The following is a 21,965-nucleotide window of genomic DNA, read 5'->3' as shown; positions in this document are numbered from 1 at the left end:
ACAGCTTAGTGACAAGTTCATTGGGATGTGATAGGAGACTTGAAGTGGGAAACGAGAACTTACTGACAAAAAGCTTCATATTTACTGTGTCTGACTTGGTACTTGGTCTCTATAAGCAGCCAATACAGTGTTTTTACTTGACTTCTAGTTAACTTGCTAAAAATCAGATCATACTGGTTTTACCTGTAGAGTAACTGTAGCAGGCTATTTTGAATCTATTTGTGAATGGTTTTTTTTTTTTTTTTTTTTAAGACTTCTTGACTTCCGTAGCAAGAGTGACTTTTCATTTAGAGACATCCTCAGACATTATCAACATTTTATAATAGAACTTCAAGTTTCATGCATGCTATTAGATGAGAGGCATAGAAACCACTATCTCTCCTGACCATCTTTATCTTAGTAAAGTATTGACATGTGGTAATTGAGGTGACATTTTGAAGGGAGGTATAAATGAAGGGGATCAATAATTGGAAAAGAAAGGTTATAATTATAACGATGAAACACAGCATTGTCAAGATAGTCACATCTTTTAAGTATTATTACCTGGAAAAATTTGGAATCCCATTCAGTTTGGTCTTCTTGTGAGGGAGGGGTGGGGAATTCAGGAAATCAAAAGAGCATTACTTTTAATTTGACCTTGAGAGAGGTTGTTTATCTTGAGCATAATTCATAGTTTTCCATTCTTATCATACAGGTTGTTGATGCTCACTTTTGTTTCGCAAGTCAATAATGGTCTCAGAATTACATGAAGTGACAGGAGAAATAGATGTTATTAAGGCTGTGTTTTGCATAGGTATCCATGGTATTAAAGCATCTTTGTTAAATTTCCTAATCTTGTCATTTTAACATGGACTCCTAGATTTGAGGAGTATGTGTGGGGCTGACATTGGGGATACACTACAGTGGATGCAGTCACAAGACAATTAGTATTTTCTGTGCTCTGCATAATTCCCATGCCAGGGCTCTGATTAAACTTCTGTGCTGGATGGGCCAGGGGCTGCTGGCAGTTAGGCCAGGATACACGCGAGTGTGTCTGAAACGAAGACAGACGACATATTAGAAATACGCATTGTTGACTTCCAGCTTGTATCAGTGTTGGCACGTGTCAACACACATCTCTAGGCTGTGGCGTACATGAGCCAGGCTGTGGGTTACATACAGTGAACCTGCAGACCTCAGCTGTGAGGCTGCACCATTTTCTCCTGTTCAAGAAAGTGTATTAGAATGCAGTGTCTGGGTAACACTGGTTCAGGGACGGGCTTAAATCTTCTCTGATCTTTCTTTGTCTTTTGTATGAACTTTCATCACTAATTACTAATAGTTGCTTAATTAGGATATTGAAAGACACTTGCTAATACATAAAGACCAGTCGCTCAGTTACAGATGAGAACCCTGCCACCCATCACAAAAGTGGACTTATTCTGTCTCCCTTGGTTTGGTAAAAGGGCCACAGAGTTCACCCACAGCCCCCAACTTGCCCCCACTTTCACTCACATCCTTGCCACCTGATAATTTGCCTCACATGTAATTACCTTTGAATATAAGCCAAAATAAGATAGCACTTTTCCTTTCCTGTGCTTTTTTTTCTCTACTGTGTATTCAATAGTTAATCTGGGGAGTAACCATTTTTAATTAATTAAGGAAATAGGCCACACCAAAAGATTGAATTTGGGGAATATATAAGGTTTAAGAACTATTGTACTTGCAAAACTGGTATTTCTTCCATAGCTACTATAGTATTGGGGACACATTTTATGGCTCTTCTTTTGTTATTTAACTTGTCATTCACACTATAAGAAACAAATAGAAGGGAAGAGAGAAGCCAAATAGCCCTAAACCAGAGGAAAATAAATACTATTTAAAAAGATTCCCCAAAGAACAACAATGTATACACCATAATTCTGAATAGAAAGTAAATTTCAAGTGAGAAGCAGTGTGACAGAAATGAAACCTTTTTAGAAAAATAAAAGATTTTCCTTTTACTCAAGAGAGTTTCTTGCTGCTGAGCTATAACTTCAATTCAAAACCACTGCCTCTCCTTGGTTACTTGGATTTCTAAGTCACAGTATATAAGAGAAGGGAGACAATCTCATAGCTAGAAGAAAGTATCATTTGAAAAGCTACTTTGATCTGAATAGCCAGTTGATAGAGAAAGTAATTTTCTTGGGCTAAAAAAGAAATTTTGGGTGGATTGAAATATTTGAATTTTTTTCACAGCAGATCTATTATATTGAGCTCATCTTTAAACACTTTCAACTCTAGACATTAGTAACAATTTTCCCATTTGGAAAACTGGCCACTGTCTTTGCCTTGCGTATGTGTAGGAAGACCAGAAAGAGACAGGGAAGATGAGGGAGGAAAGTGAGGTATGAAAATGGCCCAATTTGGATGATATTCAAAATTGGGTAGACATGTTGTAGAGGCATGGCCCATTCTGGTTTTGCTCGGTTATAGATAGTGGAAAAAGCTCACGGTTGTTCTTTCACCACATTCCTATCCCTGATAAACACCAGGGGCGGGGCACAGTACAGTCCTTGGCACCAGGCACTTTAGATTTAGTAGACAGATCTGTCATCAAAGAGCGTTTGTTTACAGTGACAAGTGGAGTGCTAGAAATCTACAGGGGACAGGGTGGGGGTCCAAAGAAGGAAGTGGTCAAGGGAAGCTGAAAAAGTAAAGTGGATCCATTCATTCAGTAAGTGTGGCTTGAGCCCCCACCATGTGCCTGGCAGTGTTTGGGGCGTTAGGGATATAGCAGTGAATAAAATAGATAAGTCCCTTTTCCTGTAGAACTTGGGACTTGGGAAAGGGGACACACATGTCATGAATAAGTAGGCAAATAAATGCAGAAGATAATCTCAGATAGCGATGCATGCTCCAGGCAAAGAAAATGGAGTAATGTGATAGTGGAGAGGAAGGGGCACATGCCACTTCAGATAAGGTCAGATAGAAAGATACAAACACGATTCCTCATCCATAGCAATTTTGCAAGTGTTGCTTCTGGAACATTCTCCCTCAATCCCATCACCTTCCTGTTTTAACATGTAGGTTTTATTATGATTCAGGTATGGTGAAACCAGTCTCTTGTGGGCTCTGCTCCTTTCTCCTGGGTCCTGGTGCACACAGGTTTTGACTGTGCCCTTCAAGAGTCTGTTTCCCCAGGCCTGTGTAGGTTCTGGTGGCTCTCTGCCCTTGCAACAGGCCACTGCCAATCCATACCCCCCAGGAGACACTCAGACACAGCTCTGGCCCCGTCTCTGTGGGGTCCCTGGGTCCTGGTGCACACAGGGTTTGTTAGAGCCCCCGAGCGTCTCTGGCAGGTATGGGCCTTGATTCTAAATGTGGTTTTTCCCCTCCTACTGTCTTGCTGGGGCTTCTCCTTTGCCCTTGGACGTGAGGTATCTCTTTTCTGTGGGATCCAAAATTCTTCTGTCGACGGTTGTTCAGCAGCGAGTTATAATTTGGAGTTCTCGCAGGAGAAGATGAGCATATGTCCTTCTGCTCCACCATCTTGTAGTCAACAGGTTGGCCCAGACTTGTCCATGAGTGTCTAGGAGTCTCTGACGGAGGTGTGGGTCAGCGGTGGCCTGCTGCGGGGTCCAGGGCACTGAGTAAGTGCAGCAGGGCATGCATGGGACCTTTTGAAGGAGGTCATTATCTTCACTATCTTCATTACTTCCACCATAGTTTGGCCTCAGGTCAAACACCAGGGAGGGAACACAGCCCTGCCCATCAAAAGAAAATTGGATTAAAGATTTACTGAGCATGGCCCCGCCCTTCAGAACAAGTCCCAGTTTCCCCCTCAGTAAGTCTATCCCATCAGGAAGCTTCTTCCTGATAAGCCTCTTATCCTTATCCATCAGGGGGCAGACAGAATGAAAACCACAGTCACAGAAAACTAACTAAACTGATCACATGGACCACAGCTTTGTCTAACAATGAAATTATGAGCCATGTTCTGTAGGGCCACCTAAGAGGACGGGTCATGGTGGAGACTTCTGACAAAACATGGTCCACTGGAGAAGGGAATGGCAAACCACTTCAGTATCCTTGCCTTGAGAACCCCTTGAACAGTATGAAAAGGTGAAAAGATGGGACACTGAAAGATGAACTCCCCATGTCAGTAGGGGCCCAATATGCTACTGGAGATCGGTGGAGAAATAACTCCAGAAAGAATGAAGAAATGGAGCCAAAGCAAAAACAACACCCAGTTGTGGATGGGACTGGTGATGGAAGTAAGGACCAATGCTGTAAAGAGCAATATTGCATAGGAACCTGGAATGTTAGGTCCATGAATCAAGGCAAATTGGAAGTGGTCAAACAGGAGATGGCAAGAGTGAACATCAACATTTTAGGAATCAGTGAGCTAAATTGGACTGGAATGGGTGAATTTAACTCAGATGACCATTATATCTACTACTGTGGGCAGGAATCCCTTAGAAGAAATGGAGTAGCCCTCATAGTCAACAAGAGAGCCCTAAATGCAGTACTTGGATGCAACCTCAAAGACGACAGAGTGATCGCTGTTCGTATCCAAGGCAAACCATTCAGTATCACAGCAATCCCAAGTCTATGCCCCGACCAGTAATGCTGAAGAAGCTGAAGTTGAATGGTTCTATGCGGACCTACGAGACCTCCTAGAACTAACACCCCAAAAAGATGTCCTTTTGATTATAGGCGACTGGAATGTAAAAGTAGGAAGTCAAGAAACACCTGCAGTAACAGGCAGATTTGGCCTTGGAGTACAAAACAAAGCAGGGCAAAGGCTAATAGAGTTCTGCCAAGAGAACGCACTGGTCATAGTAAACACCCTCTTCCAACAACACAAGAGAAGACTCTACCCAGGGACATCACCAGATGGCCAAGAAAGTCAGATTGATTATATTCTTTGCAGCCAAAGATGGAGAAGCTCTATACAGTCAGCAAAAACAAGATTGGAAACTGACTGTGGCTCAGATCATGAACTTCTTGTTGCAAAATTCAGACTTAAGTTGAAGGAAATAGGGAAAACCACTAGACCATTCAGGTATGACCTAAATCAAATCCGTTATGATTATGCAGTGGAAGTGACAAGTAGATTCAAGGGATTAGATGTGATAGACAGAGAGCCTGAAGAACTATGAACGGAGGTTCATGGCATTGTATAGGAGGCAGTGATCAAGACCATCCCCAAGAAACAGAAATGCAAAAAGGCAAAATGGTTGTCTGAAGAGGCCTTACAAATAGCTATGAAAAGAAGAGAAATGAAAGGCAAAGGAGAAAAGGAAAGGTATACCCATTTGAATGCAGAGTTCCAAAGAATAGCAAGGAGAGATAAGAAAGCCTTCCTCAGTAATCAGTGCAAAGAAATAGAGGAAAACAATAGAATGGGAAAGACTAGAGATCTCTTCAAGAAAATTAGAGATACTAAGGAAACATTTCATGCAAAGATGGGCACAATAAAGGACAGAAATGGTATGGACCTAACAGAAGCAGAAGATATTAGGAAGAGGTGGCAAGAATACACAGAAGAACTATACAAAAAAGATCTTCATGACCCAGATAACCATGATGGTGTGATCACTCACCTAGAGCCAGACATCCTGGAATGCGTAGTCAAGTGGGCCTTAGGAACCGTCACTACGAACAAAGCTAGTGGAGGTGATGGAATTCCAGTTGAGCTATTTCAAATCCTAAAAGATGATGCTGTGAAAGTGCTGCACTCAATATGGCAGCAAATTTGGAAAACTCCGCAGTGGCCACAGGACTGAAAAAGGTCAGTTTTCATTCCAATCCCAAAGAAAGGCAATGCTAAAGAATGTTCAATTGCACTCATCTCATATGCCAGCAAAGTAATGCTCAAAATTCTCTAAGGCAGGCTTTAACAGTACATGAACTGTGAACTTCCAGATGTTCAAGCTGGATTTAGAAAAGGCAGAGGAACAAGAGATCAAATTGCCAACATCCGTTGGATCATCTTTCAGAAAAAATACCTACTTCTGCTTTATTGACTACACCAAAGCCTTTGACTGTGTGGATCACCACAAACTGTGGAAATTCTTAAAAGAGATGGGAATACCAGACCACCTGACCTGCCTCCTGAGAAATCTGTATGCATGTCAAGAAGCAACAGTTAGAACTGGACTTGGAACAACAGACTGGTTCCAAATCGGAAAGGAGTAGTACATCAAGGCTGCATGTTGTCACCCTGCTTATTTAACTTATATGCAGAGTACATCATGAGAAACGCTGGGCTGGAAGAACCACAAGCTGGAATCAAGATCACTGGGAGAAATATCAGTAACCTCAGATATGCAGATGACACCACCCTTATGGCAGAAAGTGAAGAACAACTAAAAAGCCTCTTAATGAAAGTAAAAGAGGAGAGTGAAAAAGTTAGCTTAAAACTCAACATTCAGAAAACTACGATCATGGCATCTGGTCTAATCACTTCATGGCAAATGGGGAAACAATTGAAACAGTGAGAGACTTTATTTTTGGGGGCTCCAAAATCACTGCAGATGGTGACTGCAGCCATGAAATTAAAAGACGCTTGCTCCTTGGAAGAAAAGTTATGGCCAAACTAGACAGCATATTAAAAAGCAGAGACATTACTTTGCCAACAAAGGTCCATCTAGTCAAAGCTATGGTTTTTTGAATAGTCAGGTATGGATGTGAGAGTTGAACTATAAAGAAAGGTGAGCGCTGAAGAATTGATACTTTTGAACTGTGGTGTTGGAGAAGACTCCTAAGAGTCCCTTGGACTGCAAGGAGTTCCAACCAGTCCATCCTACAGGAAATCAGTCCTGAATATTCATTGGAAGGACTGATGCTGCAGCTGAAGCTCCAATACTTTGGCCACCTGATGCGAAGAACTGACTCATTTGAAAAGACCCTGATGCTGGAAAAGAATGAAGGTGGGTTAGGTGGGAGGAGAAGGGGATGACAGAGGATGAGATGGTTGGATGGCATCACTGACTCGATGGACATGAGTTTGAGCAAGCTCTGGGGGTTGGTGATGCACAGGGAAGCCTGGCGTGCTGCGGTCCATGGGGTCACAAAGTCAGACGCGACTGAGGAATTGAGCTAAACTGAGGGTAAAACCAACAAATCAGGAGACCACTGCCATTGAAATGATAGTTTGTTACTTACAGTTCCCAAGAGGAGGCAGCATGGCAAAGCCCATGGGCCACAGGGGTAGTTCCAGGGTTGAACAGGAGGTGGAAGGAGTGAAGGGAAATAGTGGGCAAGAGCATTTGTTGTGGCTTCCTCGGGAAGGACAAGGCAGATAAGCAGGCTTAGCCAGTCTAAGGCCATCTCTAGGTGTCTGCTACTTAGCCCTGGATTCATTGAGCGTGTGCGTGCTCAGTCCCTTCTGTAGTGTCCGACTCTGGACCTCATGGACTTTAGCTCACCAGGCTCCTCTGTCCATAGGATTTCCCAGGCAAGAATACTGTAGTGGGGTGCCATTTCCTCCTCCAGGGGATCTTCCCAGCCCAGGGATCGGACCTGCATCTCCTGTGGATCCTGCATTGGCAGGTGGGTTCTTTATCACTTGAGACACCTGGGAATGCAGAGGAATATTGACACCCAGAGTGTAGGAGCCAGCTAGAGGAGGTGGGTGGCAGTTTGGGCTCTTGATTGGTTTTCTGCATATGAAAGTTGCATCCTTCTAACACTTGGCTATCCCAAGGGAGAGGCGGTCTCTCCCCAGTCAGTGAGGCCCCTGATGCCAGAGCATCAAGATACAAGAAAACGAGAAAATATAGTTAATGTGCACCCCACCCACCCTTTGCCAAGTGAATCTGCTCTTCTTCAGTTATCAGCTGCATGTTGGCTCCCAGGGGCCACCATTAGTATCTTTCCACTCCAGGTCAAATCTGTCCACTGGGCATTATATAGCTCTCTGTTCTACCCTTTGTAACCTTTACCTAAGTGATAACTTTCCATTTATTTTCAACATTTTTTATTAATGGCTTACTCTTCCAATAGACTGTACATCTTATGAAGCCTAGGACCTGCCTATTTATCTTCGTCTCTGTTTTATGTATGCCTGGTGTGGTTCTGGCCCATGATGTGAATGTAGAGGTCTTTGAAATGGCGGGAGCCAAGCAAAGGTGTGTGGGACTCTTACACTACAGGGTAAGTAGGTCAGCAGGTTATGGAAGGCTCTGCATTGTAACTGAGTTTGGACTTTTCCCCATTAAGCAAATGGATACCTGTTGATGGGTTTTAAACGGATGATCACTATGGTTCGAGTCTCGTAAAAAGAGAGGATTGAGAGTCTGGTACTGGGAGCAGGAAGTGCAATTCAGGACGCTATTGTAGGAAGTCTGGATAGGAGACGGTGAACAGAACAGGAAATGCTAAGGAGGAAGAGCAAACAGAACTTGGTGACCAGCTGGCTATGAGGGAGGGATATGGGCCACCTTTGGGGACCCTGCTGTGGGGACAGAATGTGGTCATTCTCCAAGAAGGGGGATATAGGAAAAGATGCAAGTTTGCAAAATATAAGTTCAGTGTTGGTATGTTGAGTTCAGTATGGCTGTGGAATATCCAAGAGAAGATGTCCTCTTATCGGCAGTTGGGAAAATGAATTCAGAGCTTAGGAGAGAGGTTTGGGCTAATAATACAGATGTGGGAGGCCTTAACATCAATCAATTTATGACTCAGTTTATGACTCAATTGTATAGTTTTTACTTGGCTTGCCTCCTTTTCCCTGACTTACTGGTGCAGCTTATTTAAGACTTTAATACATGAAGGGACCAGATTCTTCACTTTGCCCTCCTTGCATCAATGATGAATCAGGGTTTATGGATGCCAAACAACAGTGCTCAAATGTACTTAATGGTTCCTTGCCTGCCAAATCTACTGTCTGCTTTCTATGGACCAAGCTGTGTGGTAAGTGCTTTTCTGTCATCTCTATAACAACCCTATGAACTGGGTGGACTCTCCATTTTGTAAATGAGGAATAACAGAGGTTCAGTGTCTGATCCAAGGTCATAGCCAACAATAATAATAATTAACACGCTGGATTTGAACCAGGTCTGCCTGATTCTGTGGGCTTTGCTCTTTTCCACTAACCTGGATTGCCTCTGAGTGCCTGTGGCTGTTGATGGTTTCTTCTGCTCCTGAATACAATTGTTCTTTCTCTTTCTTATATATATAAAAGAGTTCTTTCAAAAAAAGTCTAGAAATATGCACAGAAACATTAATAGTGATTATCTCTGCATGGTGAAATAGGAATGATTTTTGTTTTCTTTTCCATACTTTGTACTTACTGAGTTTTATGAAATGAACAAATATATTACTGTTTATAACCAGACACATAATGGTGCTATTTCCATAACAGTGATGGTTTTTTTTTCCCATGCAGAGAATTATAGGTGAACATTCAATGCAGTTTAACCATTGCTTCCCACCTCCCCCATCACATTAATGGGAATCCTTAAAAGCAGCATTATTTTTTGCTTGCACATGTCTTAGCCAATAGAACAAGAAGTGATGATTTTGCTCAAGACTCACATGAGCACATGGCCCCAGTAGGAGGGATGTGTATTGTGGTATCAAGACCTCAGTGAAGGTTTTCTTTTTTCCTCTCAATTCCCCACTTTACACAGTGTGACTCCCGAGGTGCTAAGTATGCATAGCAAGGGGAACCATGAGCTTGGACAGAGAGAGCACTGGCGATTTGGGGAAATTATGCTTTTAAGCAGAAGAGAGGAGAAATGAAAAAGTAAAGGCAGGGAGCAGACTTTTAACTGCTGTTTCTCTTCTACACCAGTATATGTCAGTTGAGTTTGCCTTTGCTCTTCACTCAAGCATTGACACTTGTCCATTTAGCCTTCGTTCTCCACTAATATCAAATGCTTTGTTAGATTGGATTTAGGAGTGATATAAAATTATACCCTTAGGAAACAAAAATATTTCAGGACTGTGGAAGTAGGAATTAAATGATTACATTCAAAAGGAACACAGCAGAAGAGAAACACACTTTTTAAAATCCCGTATTGTTAATTCTCTGGTCCTCTGCAGTTTTGAACTGGACTGACTTCTAATCAGAAGAAACCCAGTATCTCTATACAGAGATACTTAAAAAAGAATATTTGATTGCACTGCATAATCCAGCCCCAAACTCATGGCGTGTACACCTTTTTGGCAGGATGAGTGGGAAAAAAACACCGCCTGTGCTGTGCGCGTTCATCTTTTCCTTTGCCGAGCTTGGCGGTTCCTGCCTCTGCGCATGCTGTCCTTCTGCGCCTTGCTGCTGGCTGCCCCGCTGAATTGAGGCGAGGTTTGGGCGTGCGCCCCCGGTGCCTGAAAGGCGCCGACACCCCATGCTTCTGAGGGACTGCAGAGTGACTTAGCCAAGTCACTCAGTCGTGTCCGACTCTCTGCGACCCCATGGGCTCTACAGTCCGTGGAATTCTCCAGGCCAGAATACTGGAGTGGGTAGCCTCTCCCTTCTCCTTGGGATCTTCCCAACCCAGGGATCAAACCCAGGCCTCCTGCATTGCAGGCAGATTCTTTAGCAGCTGAGCCGCCAGGGAAGGCCTCAGAGTGACTTACCTGGAAGCTAAAATCGTACCCAGGGCCCAGAAGCAGTTAAACTTGCTTCCTAGATGTACTGACTAGAAATAACTTACTCATTCCAAGAAGATGGTCCTAAAGTTGGCTGTAGAAGCTCTACGTGCAAGGGTTACATATTCTTTCCTTCCATAGTAGAATTTACCAATCTGAAAAGGTAAGACTTGGAGAATGAGTTTAAACAGTACTTAAAAAAATTGGTACTGGAGGCAGAACCTGCAGTATTCCTTTGATAAAGTCTGCTGAATGGAAAGCCAGCATATTTTAATTGAGTGGCTTGAGTGGATCCTTAGATATTTTGAGTTGTAATGAATTTTAGTGGTTAACTGTGGTAAACCTCATTTCAAAGACAAGTTATTTATTCTTTTTCAATTGTGTTGGCAAATAGAGCTATTAAGAGCCAGAATCTTATGTCTGATTCCTGAAGTCATGTAGCTTGACTCCTGTTAGGAATGTAATTAAAGTGTCATCTCCCACCAAAAGAACTAGAATCTAAAGAAAAAGAATCAGGTGACTGTGATGATGATGCAGCTGTTACTCTGAGACCTGTTTTTACATCTTCACTATACTTTTCATTATTTAGAAAAACATTGTACAGTAGAAACATAATGGAAATCATATATGTTAATTTTAAATTTTCTAGGAGCTGCATTAAAAGTAAAAAAAAAAGGTGAAATTAATGATAATATATTTAATCTACTATATCCAGAGTAATACCATTTCAAGATATAATCAATATAAAAATTATTAATGAGACATTTTACATTCTATTTTTCTTACTCTTTGCTTTCATATATATTTAACATTATGCATGCATGCATGCTCAGTCAGTCATGTCAGACTCTCTGTGACCCCGGGGACTGGAACCCGCCAGGCTCCTCTGTCCTTGGGATTCTCAGGCAAGCAATACTGGAGTGGGTTGCCATTTCCTCTTCCAGGGGATCTTCCCAACCCAGGGATTGAACCCACGTGTCCTGTATTGGCAAGTGAATTCTTTACCACTGCGCCACCTGGGAAGCCCATATGTAACACTCACAGCACATCTCAAATCACACTAGCTACATTTCAAATGCTGAATAGGTACATGTGGCTGGCTAGTAGGCTACCAAGCTGGACAGTGCCAGTTTAGAACATATTCCTTTAAACCTTAAACTATTATGGAAACAGATACAGTAGAATATATAGGTTTTAGAAAGAGTTCTTAATACTTTTTAGATTACTAAAAATAGGGCTAAGTATGTTGAAAATAAATCAGTCAATGGAGTAAAATAGCCATCTGATGGTGTTCTGCATTCCTTAAGTTACTGGGAAATATTGTAATAATACATGTTGAAAATCAATCAATCCATGGAGTAAAATACCTATTTGATGGTGTTCTGCACTCTTTAAGTCATTGGAGAATATTGTAATAATAATTGCAAGTTGAAAATGAGGAGAACTAGGACAAAGCCTACTTTCAGTCTGCTTGAAATAGGTAAGTTTTCTATCAACAAACCTGTGTTCCCAGTATGGTTCTTGCAGAGTTACAAGGCAGAGGTTTCATACATGTTCTGGCTTCTGGGGGCATTATTTTATAGCTTGGCTATGAGTTTGAGAACTTGTAGAGACAGGTAAAATCCCACCCCACCCCCTCACAATGAAGCATTGCTACGGAAACTCTGAAAAGGTTGCCATTGACTGTCTGAATTGTTGAGGCTTCCAGAAAGCAAAGAACAATTATAAATCATTCATCTCAGGTGGATTCAGTATAGAATTACTCAGGACAGGAATCTTTTCTGGGAGATTTCCTCATTCCCTGAGACTTTACATGTAAAAATCTTTGTTTTAGTTCATTGTCAGTTGTTTTTAACTCTGTGTTTAATTTGGGGTTTTGGAAAAAGGGTAGGGCTCCCATTCTACCTGCCCTCATTTTATCTTTAGTGGAAGAAATGTATCACCTGAGAGCTATAAAATGAAAAAATTGTTTTCATTGGGAAAATGTACCTAAAAGGTTGCAAAGTAACGTTTTTGCCAGTGAAACCAGAAACCCCTTTTGGTACCTTTTATTAAGACGTCTTAAAGTACATGGGTTTTAAGAGGGGCAAAAGAAGGGGAAAAAAATGTTAAATTCTAGAACACCAATTCTCTGCCCAGATCCTCGTCATGAGGATTTTGTTGTTTTGTATACTTCCGTTTCTCCCACTCCTGTGATGCAAACTTCAGGGAGTCTGAATTTCTTGCTTATTCTTTCTTGGATTGATTTCTAAGAGATTTTTTTCCATTTTTATTTTTATTTTTTTGACACCCAGGAATTAAATAGCTTTAATTACTTGGATCTGTACAGACTTGCTGACCTCTTTAACCTCACTTTGTTGGAGAAGGCAGTGATCGATTTCTTAGTGAAACACCTCTCTGAGCTCCTGAAGAGTCGGCCGGAGGACATTCTAACGCTGCCTTATTGTCTGCTTCAGGAGGTTCTGAAGAGTGACCGCCTGACCTCCTTGAGCGAAGAGCAGATCTGGCAGGTAAGGGCACTCTGCATGGGTCCTCCTCCGGTGCGAAGTCGTGGGATGATTAAAAGTTAAGGGATTGAGGAACAGTGACAAGTATCTTGTCTGGTTTGCTCCACATTGGAGTTGAAGTCTCAGAAGTCATGTCCTTGATGGGCAAGTAATTGGAGAACACTAACCCTTGAGGCTTCATCCCGCTCAGCTTAACTGAGGGACTCACAGGCAAGATTCCTCAGACCCTCACCATGGCTTTCCAGAACCTGAGGGGGTGACATCAGAAAGAGTCAAGGGTTTCTATCCTCTTGCCAAACATAGTTACTGAAGCTGAATATGAGAAGGACAGGTTGTAAAGTGGTATTTAATGCCTATTTAAGACCAATGGAATCAGAATAAATTCTGGGCTTTCCTGTAAACAGTTCAGAAACAAGCCTTCATGCAGTAGAGAGCAGCTGGGACCGTAAATGAGGCGAAGCTCTTTCTGCTTCACATTGGGAAAATCTCTTTCTTTCCTTCATTCTGTGCTCGTTGCTGTTTTCCTATGCCCTGCCTTTTCGCCTGACGTAGCATTCCTTTCAGATACCCTTTGTTTAGGGGACAGAGGATGTTTTGTGTTTTCAAGTTGATTATCCCGTTGAAATCCATTGTGCTCATCTGCAGTGACTGTACTTGAACAATCCACACAGTGTCTTTGGAAAGCTGTCACCACACAGTCACCACAGTCTGACTGTTTTCCAAGGTCCATCTTTCCCCGCTTCTCCTTATACTTTCCATCTTCCTCTCTGAAGCAGTGGCTAGCCATCTTGTTACTTCTTGGATTCCATACCTTCAAGATTTCATGGTCATTTGAAAATGTTTATATACAGCATACAAGGGAAAATATGAAGTCTTCTATTAGCTGATGAGGCACCTTGTATCTTACCAAAAGACATTCAGAGAATACTTTAATTCTGGCTGAAATGGAGTCATAGATAGTTGTGAATTATCCAATGTCTGATTCTCTGGTGGTGGTGATTTAATTGCTAAGTCGTGTCCAACTCTTTGTGACCCCATGGACTATAGCCCGCCAGGCTCCTCCTCCTCTCCAGGCAAGAATACTTGGGGTGAGTTGCCATTTTCCTTCTCCAGGGGATCTTCCCGACCCAGGGATCAAACCCACATCTCCTGCATTGGCAGGCAGATTCTTTACCACTGAGTCACCTGGGAAGCCCACATCTGATTCTACTGATGGCTAATTTTCCTGATGCCTTTCTCCCGAATTTCTTTATCTTACTTTAATCAGCAACTTTCCTCTTCACCACTGCTTCCACCAGTGAGGATAAGAGCTGTGGTGTACTGAGGGCCTTCCAGGACCCAGGCTCTTTGCAAACTTACTAACTTATCATCACAACAGGCCCGAAGGATGGCTGTTGTCATTCCATCCTCCGGACAAGCAAGGTGAGGCTTCAGTGTCTTGCCTCAGGGTTACAGAGCAGAGCTAGGCTTCAAATCCATGTTTGCTGACACCTACCATCATCTTTCAAGTATTTCATGCTGTCTTGACAAGAAAATATAAGTGAAAAAAACAAGCCACAAATTATTTTCTGCTTCTTAGGTATATCTCATAATGTTTGTTCAGGCAGAGGTCAGAAGTGTTGGTGAGGATGAGTTTGGGCTATGAATTTTAATTATCTGTGGAAAGCACAGATCATCAGAATTACTGTGGTTAATTCAAAGTGAGGAATTGTCATATTTTTCTTGACTTCCCAAAGGGAAAAAGACTTAGAATGAATTCTGCATTTGATTATTTCTAACCAAATTGAGATGTGGGCCAACCATCCCTGTGGTTCTGTCTCTTTTTGTGGCATGGTTGAAAGCACTGCCAGATATCAACATGGTAATGTACAGATGTGCGAGTGTCCAAAAATTTCACGCTATTCACATAGGAGTTACTGTAATTGCCTCTCTAAAGGTTACTAATATTATAATGTAGAATCTCAAAAGCTGCTTTCTGCTGCAGGCAATATTTTCTTAGACCTGGTACTAAAGAAAGAATTAAAAGACTCACAGAAATATTATCAATTTAGGCATTCAACGGGCAATAAGAAACTGTTTTTGCATTATCTTAGTAAATAAGTAATTCCCTTGTACTCAACCCAATAGAGAAAAATCAGATCAGTCCAGTTATATCACCTCAAGTATAGTTAAGTTCATCATTTTTGCTGAGGTTATACTGGTAATGCAATATACCAGGGAAGAATCTAATATTCAGCCCAGGGTGAAGATTGGGTATGCCAGAGGATTAGTGTCAGGGTGACTTTATAGAAGTGAAACTTGATGGACAGGTTGGAGACAGATCTACAGAATCTCATTAAATTGCTGAATTGTTCATTACGGAACGTTCTCACTGTAATAAAGTGCTCATTGACTTTGACAAATCCCTATCCCATGTCTTAAAGAAGAACAGTAAATCTTAGGGGTGTTGGGGAGGAAACAGAAAATTGGCACAAAGTAGGACAAGTAATAGGGAAGCGGATGAAGGGATGGTGCGGTTTGATTATTTGCAGCTGGTGACTTATTGTGAGCGCTCAGTAAACACACACATACACCCTTACACATGTGGCCCTTCCACTCTCTGGTCTACTGGTAATGTAATCCGGGATATCTACTTCATTTGGCAAAAGGCCCAATTTTTATTATTCACCATACTTCACACAATTTGGCTCTAAAGACATGTCATAAGAACTGTCACTTTATCCTGACTGAACAGACTTTTTTTTTTCTTTTTCCTGCTGTCCCTTATCCAGTCCCTTTCCTGCTAAAATGTGCTAAAGCCCGTGATAACCATTCTGTGCATCTGAAAAACCTGTGAAATCCCCTGAGATTATGCTTTTTGTCTGCTCTCTTTTCTTCTACCTGACCTTTTGAAACTTTATATTAAGTCTTCTTTCTCACAGAGGCTTCTTCATCCCCCCTAAACAATTATTTTCTTCCTTCCATAGCTTGAAACTGCTGGGTCTGTTCATTAGCTTCATTTTATATCCACAGGTACAGTTGAGACTTTACATGTATACACTTTGGATATATAAAGGCAGAGAAGTCCCCTCAAAAAATCTTTTTTTTTTAAATTTTAATTCAGTTCAATTCAGCTCAACAATTTGGTGTTAGAGTTCAAGGCCAGCAATTTCTCAGATTCCAGATGAAAGATACCAAATTGGTTATTGGGTTCAAAGAAAGAGGAGACTAAAAACGAGCCAATCAGCGGAGGAGGAAGCATGGGGCGTGAGGTCACTGGCATCCCTGACCTGGCAAATCTCCACCAGTTTTATTTTGCTTTCAGGTTTTAGCTTTGACTTAGGACTTTGTTTCAGCAGGGGCCTGTTACATTTCCCTGGTTAGATTCAACATAATAGTTTCAGACTACTGAGCCAGGGGTCCTGCTCTAAAACTTAGAGTGAAACCATGAAACAGTTCCATTCCACTCCCACATATTGGCTCTGTTCTCATTTCATAGGAGGTACTGGATAATCTGTTTTTTCCTCAGGAAGGTATACTCTCTGCCCTTTCTTTTTTTTTTTTACCGCAGTCTCTTTTCTGAGAATAAAGGGGAAGTTACCTTCTGTGACAATGTGCTTTGTAGAAAAACCTATATATTATGTAAATTCTTGTATTTGCTAGCGTAGGGAGAAAGTGTGGCTGTCCACCTATCAGTATTTTTTTTTTCAGCTGCGCCACATGGCATGTGGGATCCTAGTTCCCTGACCAGGTATCAAACCCACAACCCCTGTGTTTGAGGTGTTGAGTCTTAACCACTGGACTGCCAGGGAAGTTCCTATCCATTAGTATAAACTGAGCACCTACTAAATGGCCCAAACCACTAAATGTAAGGCAGAGTACAAGCTAGCTAACTGCATTTCCCTCTCCTAATCCTCACCCCAATTGGGAGGGATCCTTCCGGTTTTAAACCATTACCCAGCTCTCTGGATTATTATTTTGTCTCTGAAGTAGCAGAAACAAGGATATTTAAAAATGGGTACAGTAGATTGTTGAATTACAAATGAGTATTTATAGTATACCTGTTATGTGCTCAGCACAGTTTTAGAAGTTAGATCCTGGGATAAAAAGCTGTTTAAATGTGTTCAGTTGTTGGGTTAGAGAGATTTAGCTTAGCTTTATTTCTGAACAGGGAAAAGTTTTGTTTATCGTTAATTCTTAATTAACTATTTCCTACTTTCAGTGAAAAGCACTTATTATTTAATAAGTGTTAATTATACATCAGTGGTTTTCATCCTTTACTAACCATGGCTTGAGGGCTCCTCCTCATATTTTGAGCCTGACTTTGCCTGGACTTCAGTAGATAATAAGAGCAGACGATTCAGTGGTCACATCACTGGTGTCAGACAAGACCAGAGCTTGGCAGGGAAAGTCTTTTTTATCCCAGTCATGTCCCGTTTTAGTTTGGCAAAGACGAACCGCGTCATGTGGTTTGGGGCTGGGGGGATTGGAGTAGGTAATCATGTTTACATTTGTCTTTGATTCTTCATCCCCAGAGCCAGAGGCTGTACCTGTAGGGTTTGTGTTGAATGCTGCCTTCTTGTTCTCTTACACCCTATAAATAATGAATTAAAAATAATAATGTATAGTTTTCATATTAAAATGTATTGAATGGATAATAAGGCATCCTACTATGCCTATAAAAGGCTGGATTTATTCTAAGAAAATTGGTATACGAAATGAGTTCCACCTTTTAAAACAGCATTTTTTTTCTTGTGTTTTAGTTGGACGTTTCCTTCTGTAAGTCATACTGTTAGTAACACATTCACTTTATATCTCTAGAGATGTAAGTCACATATTGTTTAGAGTAGTCAACAACCTCTGATGCAGTGATTTTTTTGACAGGCCCCTCCTGGGCTTTTATCTACTCCACAAACTACCCACCTTAGGTTTGATTTAATCATTTCCCTCAAAAGGAGTCCCAGAAAGTGAACCCAAACAAAAAGCTACTGTCCCTTTATAGTTGGAAAATAGAGAACACTAGCGATGTGCTCAGCGTTCGTCTTTTATCTCTAAGATGATAAACTGTCCCAGATGCACCCCTGGCCAGGGAGAAGGAAGGACTTCAGACAGTACTGTGTGTCCAACAATACCGTCGTAACACTTCACGTTTGAATATCACATCCCGGTTTCCAGAATGCGCCTGCATTTTGCATTGCTTTGTGCTCCTGTGGTGCAAATGGGGAACCTGAAGTAACAGAGCTAGAGATCAAATTCACATCTTCTCATTCTTGGGTGTTTCCCACTTTGGCCCATAGCTCCCAAGTTCACAACTGAAGCGCAGAAATACTTGGGGTGTGGTGGACACAGGGGTGCATCAGCTTGGTCCTGTGACTTGGAATCAGGAAGGGCTTGGCTGTCCCTGTTCCCTGGCGTGGTGCCAGCAGGCTGAGGGGTGGTGGCCAGCTCTGCACCTTCACGCCTGTGGCCTGTGGCCGACTCTGACTCTCTGCTGCCTCTGCTTAACTGCGCACCCCCACCCACTGCCTGATTGCTTCCCAGTGGGGACTGACTGACCTCTGCCAAATACAGTAGTGATTTCTTTGCTAATTTGGGGTGTGTTGAAATGGTATGGGTGGATTGGAAAACGAATTTCTTTTGCTTGGACATATGAGCATCACCCAGTATCCCTTTCCCTTTTCTTCAGTGCTTTATTCATTGTTAATTCTTTTTAAAAAATATTTATTTATTTATTTGGCTGCACTGGGCTTTAGTTGCAGCATGTGGGGTCTATTTTAGCTGTGGCGTGTGGGATCTAGTTCCCTGCCTGGGAATCGAACACAGGCCCCCTGCATTGGGAACGCAGTGGAGTCTAGCCATTGGACCGCCAGGGAAGTCCCTCACTGTTCATTTTTGTTCATGTACGTACTCTCTTAAACAGCTTTGCAGACCTTTGTCAATCACTGCAGTAGAGTCCAAGCCTCAAAAAAATTAGACCATGGGTGACCATTTAATCAAAAAGCTCCATAAGCAGTGTCCTCATTCTTACACTTGGTAGCTGGAAATGAAATAAAATATTGTGGCCTGAGAACTCTTATCCCCACCCCCTAATTACAGTCTTTCATTATATCCCTACCCTTCCTCAGTTTAATTTCATATATGCGTGTAACATTAGCATTTTTTCAGAGAGGCCCTTTCTGGGCATCTTAACTAAATCTGTACCATTTCTCAGTTTTCTTCCTGACGCTTCTGGCAGTCCCTCCCAGATACTTAGTCTTTTCTGCAAATGTGATGAGGGCATCTTCACTTCCTTTTTCCTAGATGCTACACTGAGAATAAATAGTGGTTCGTTCACATCCCAAATAGCGCCGTGCCCGGAGGATGTTGGATCCTGGGAGTGCCCCCAGCTGGACACTGAGCCCTTCTGCTATTTCAGGTCTTGGTGCTCAGAGGGGCCAGAGTGTGTAGTCAGTCACTTGTCCTGATCTACACGCGGCTCATTCCTTGTGAGGACTCATCCCCGAGGAGCTTGGCTAGTGGTCCTGCTGTTGCTCGTCTGGACTGTGTGCCTTGGAGAGATGCGCGCCACGTTCGTTTCAGAGGGACTTCGCTCCAGCTAATCCTCGTGCTGGAGCTGTGCGCTGTCAAGAGGCCGTGCAGGGCAGTGATTATCAGAAATTACGGGAGACCTGACTTGTATTCATGGGCTGCTGTTCCCATGAGTTAATAGTTTCTTTTTCCTTCCTTTTATTTTGTTTTAAATGAGCACAACAGAACAACAAGGTGATTTATGAGATATGACATATTTATGTTCTCTGCTTCTAATTTTCATTGTGATTCATGTTGTTTCCAGACTGATATTTTTGTTGTTGCTGCTGTGAGAAGGAAAAAGATGACTGGAGAATATTACTTATGCGTTGGTAGCCTGCAGTCATATTGCTGCTACCTGCGTTATCAGGGATTTAAAAATAAAACCCAAACTGTATGCTAAACATGAGGTAGAAACCTCGAGGCCAGGCACAGAAGTTCATCAATAATAATAACAGCAATAATAATTTTTACAATCCTTAGATAGCTTTATACATTTTAAGCATTTTTACACACATCATTTCATTCAAGTCTCCCATCAGCCTTGTTAAGGTCGATAAGGCAACGCTCACCCACATTTTAACAGGTGAGGAAGCGAAAACTCACGGAGGACAAGTGATTGACTCCCTTCACAGTATGGTTTCAGTGGAGGTCTCACTGTTCTCTTCGAATACTCCAAGTCACTAGGAAGACAGAAACTCAGCGTACCTGATACAGGTTCTCAGAAGGCGAACCGATTTGTTGCTCTATAATGCGTGAGCCAGCAGTCTACATGTCCTAATAAACTACCAGTTTTCTCTCTCACCTGTTGTGCTGCTTTGTGGGAAGTTGCAAAAATGACTCTTAATAAAAGTCATACAAAAAAGTGTCGCTGAAGGTCTTTCTTTTATCAGAGCCTGGAAAATTGAGGCTCTAGATGGTTTGGTGAGAAGGAGTGAAGGGAGGACTCTGGCAGAGATTGGGAACCACCTTCCATTCCTTGCAGGTACAAAGTGATCAAGAGCAGGAAGAGACATCCCATAGTGGAGGATCACTTAAAATCCAACCAGGAGATTTTGATCAGTGTGAAAAAGATCTTAGAACACGGTTATTTCTGTTGCAGCCCTGCAGACTGAGTGATGGAAAGTCTTCAGACTGTTGTGAGAGTGAGGATGGATCAGATGGAAATTATTAATGCTGATATCTTCATTTTATACCTGAATATTAAAATTGCGAAATTTATGTAGTAGAAAATGACATCTGGGTAATGGCCTACATGTGGGAGTTAAGAGAAAGGGAGAAAAATATTAATTTATTAACACTGATAAATGATAGTGTCTTTCCAGTAGAAATGAGCCTGTACCCCATGTCCTGCATTGCCAGACTATCTCTATAGGAATCCTTACCAGGCCAGTTGGGTGCCTGTTGCCATGGTGTTTGTGCCAGTTGGCCATATCAGACCATGGAGGTTGCCTGTTCTGGGTATTCTAGAGGAGAGGCTCTCAACTTAGCCATGGAATGACCCAGAGGCTCTAGGTTTGTTTATATAACAAAGAGATGTCTGGGGAACCTTTGGCATTTATTTTTAAATGACGACATCCTTTCACTCTGCTTCACCCACCCCTGCCTCCAGGACTTTGTCTACAGGTAAAACTAAAGAATAACATCTCTCAACTTACCTGAAGGGGAAAGGTGGCCATTCTAAGATAGTAATCATGGGCAGTCTTCAGATATATGAATAGTTGAGGTTCTCCTCTTTAATAGGACCACCTCTTTGTTACTTGGGGGTGCCACATTGGACAATGAAAACAGATTTCAATATTCCAGTAGACAAAACATAATCAGAAAGAAAAATTCTCTTAGGTAAAAAATCTTTGATGAGTTTTAAAGATAAATAGCACAGGCTTTTGCATTGTTCCTCTTGAGTCTATAGGAAGTCAGTTTCAGTAAATGGTACAGATACTACTTATGTTTCGAGAACAGAAGCTAAAAAGAGCCGGGCCAGCTGGAGGCTGAATACACTTATCTCCTTTGTGTGTGTTCTTGTTGGTGAGAAATGGCCACACACCAGCTCCTCTGGCCACACAAGGAAGTCAGTGATGGATGGTGCGCTGAAGTTTAAACGTTTTAGGGGGACCTATCTTATTAACACTTTAAAACAAGTGAGCATAATATCATTAATTTTGATTAATTCATTTGCTCTTAATATAGCTTTTAATTTGTAATTCCAGGTGAATTACAATGTAATTTGGCATTAATTATACTAAATTGACTATAAGTCAGCCAATCACAAGGGGAAATTACTCACAGCTGAAAGTAAAACTAGAATTCTCCATCCAGAAAGGACAACGCTTAGTTAAGAGGCAAATAGAG

The 21,965-nt window shown here is 41.9% G+C and overlaps 1 protein-coding gene across 10 annotated transcripts in view; it reads left to right on the top strand.

The window, feature by feature from the left end:
- Positions 1 to 21,965, top strand: part of KLHL32 (kelch like family member 32) — a 205,483-nt gene that overhangs the window by 127,735 nt on the left and 55,783 nt on the right. For 3 of the 10 annotated variants that reach the window (XM_043890030.1, XM_043890028.1, XM_043890035.1), the window contains one exon: positions 13,017 to 13,070. The exons of 1 other annotated variant lie outside the window; for it this stretch is intronic. In XM_043890030.1, the coding sequence (XP_043745965.1) occupies positions 13,017 to 13,070 (54 nt within the window). Of the gene's footprint in view, positions 1 to 7,469; positions 7,519 to 7,885; positions 8,122 to 12,854; positions 13,071 to 19,346; positions 20,426 to 21,965 lie in introns of those variants that run through there. 6 more of the 10 variants (XM_043890027.1, XM_043890033.1, XM_043890026.1 and 3 more) reach the window with 4 other exon arrangements.

The sequence above is a fragment of the Cervus elaphus genome, chromosome 28, assembly GCF_910594005.1.
Source record: "Cervus elaphus chromosome 28, mCerEla1.1, whole genome shotgun sequence".
Taxonomy (NCBI): domain Eukaryota; kingdom Metazoa; phylum Chordata; class Mammalia; order Artiodactyla; family Cervidae; genus Cervus; species Cervus elaphus.
This window is presented reverse-complemented; position numbering and strand designations above follow the sequence as displayed.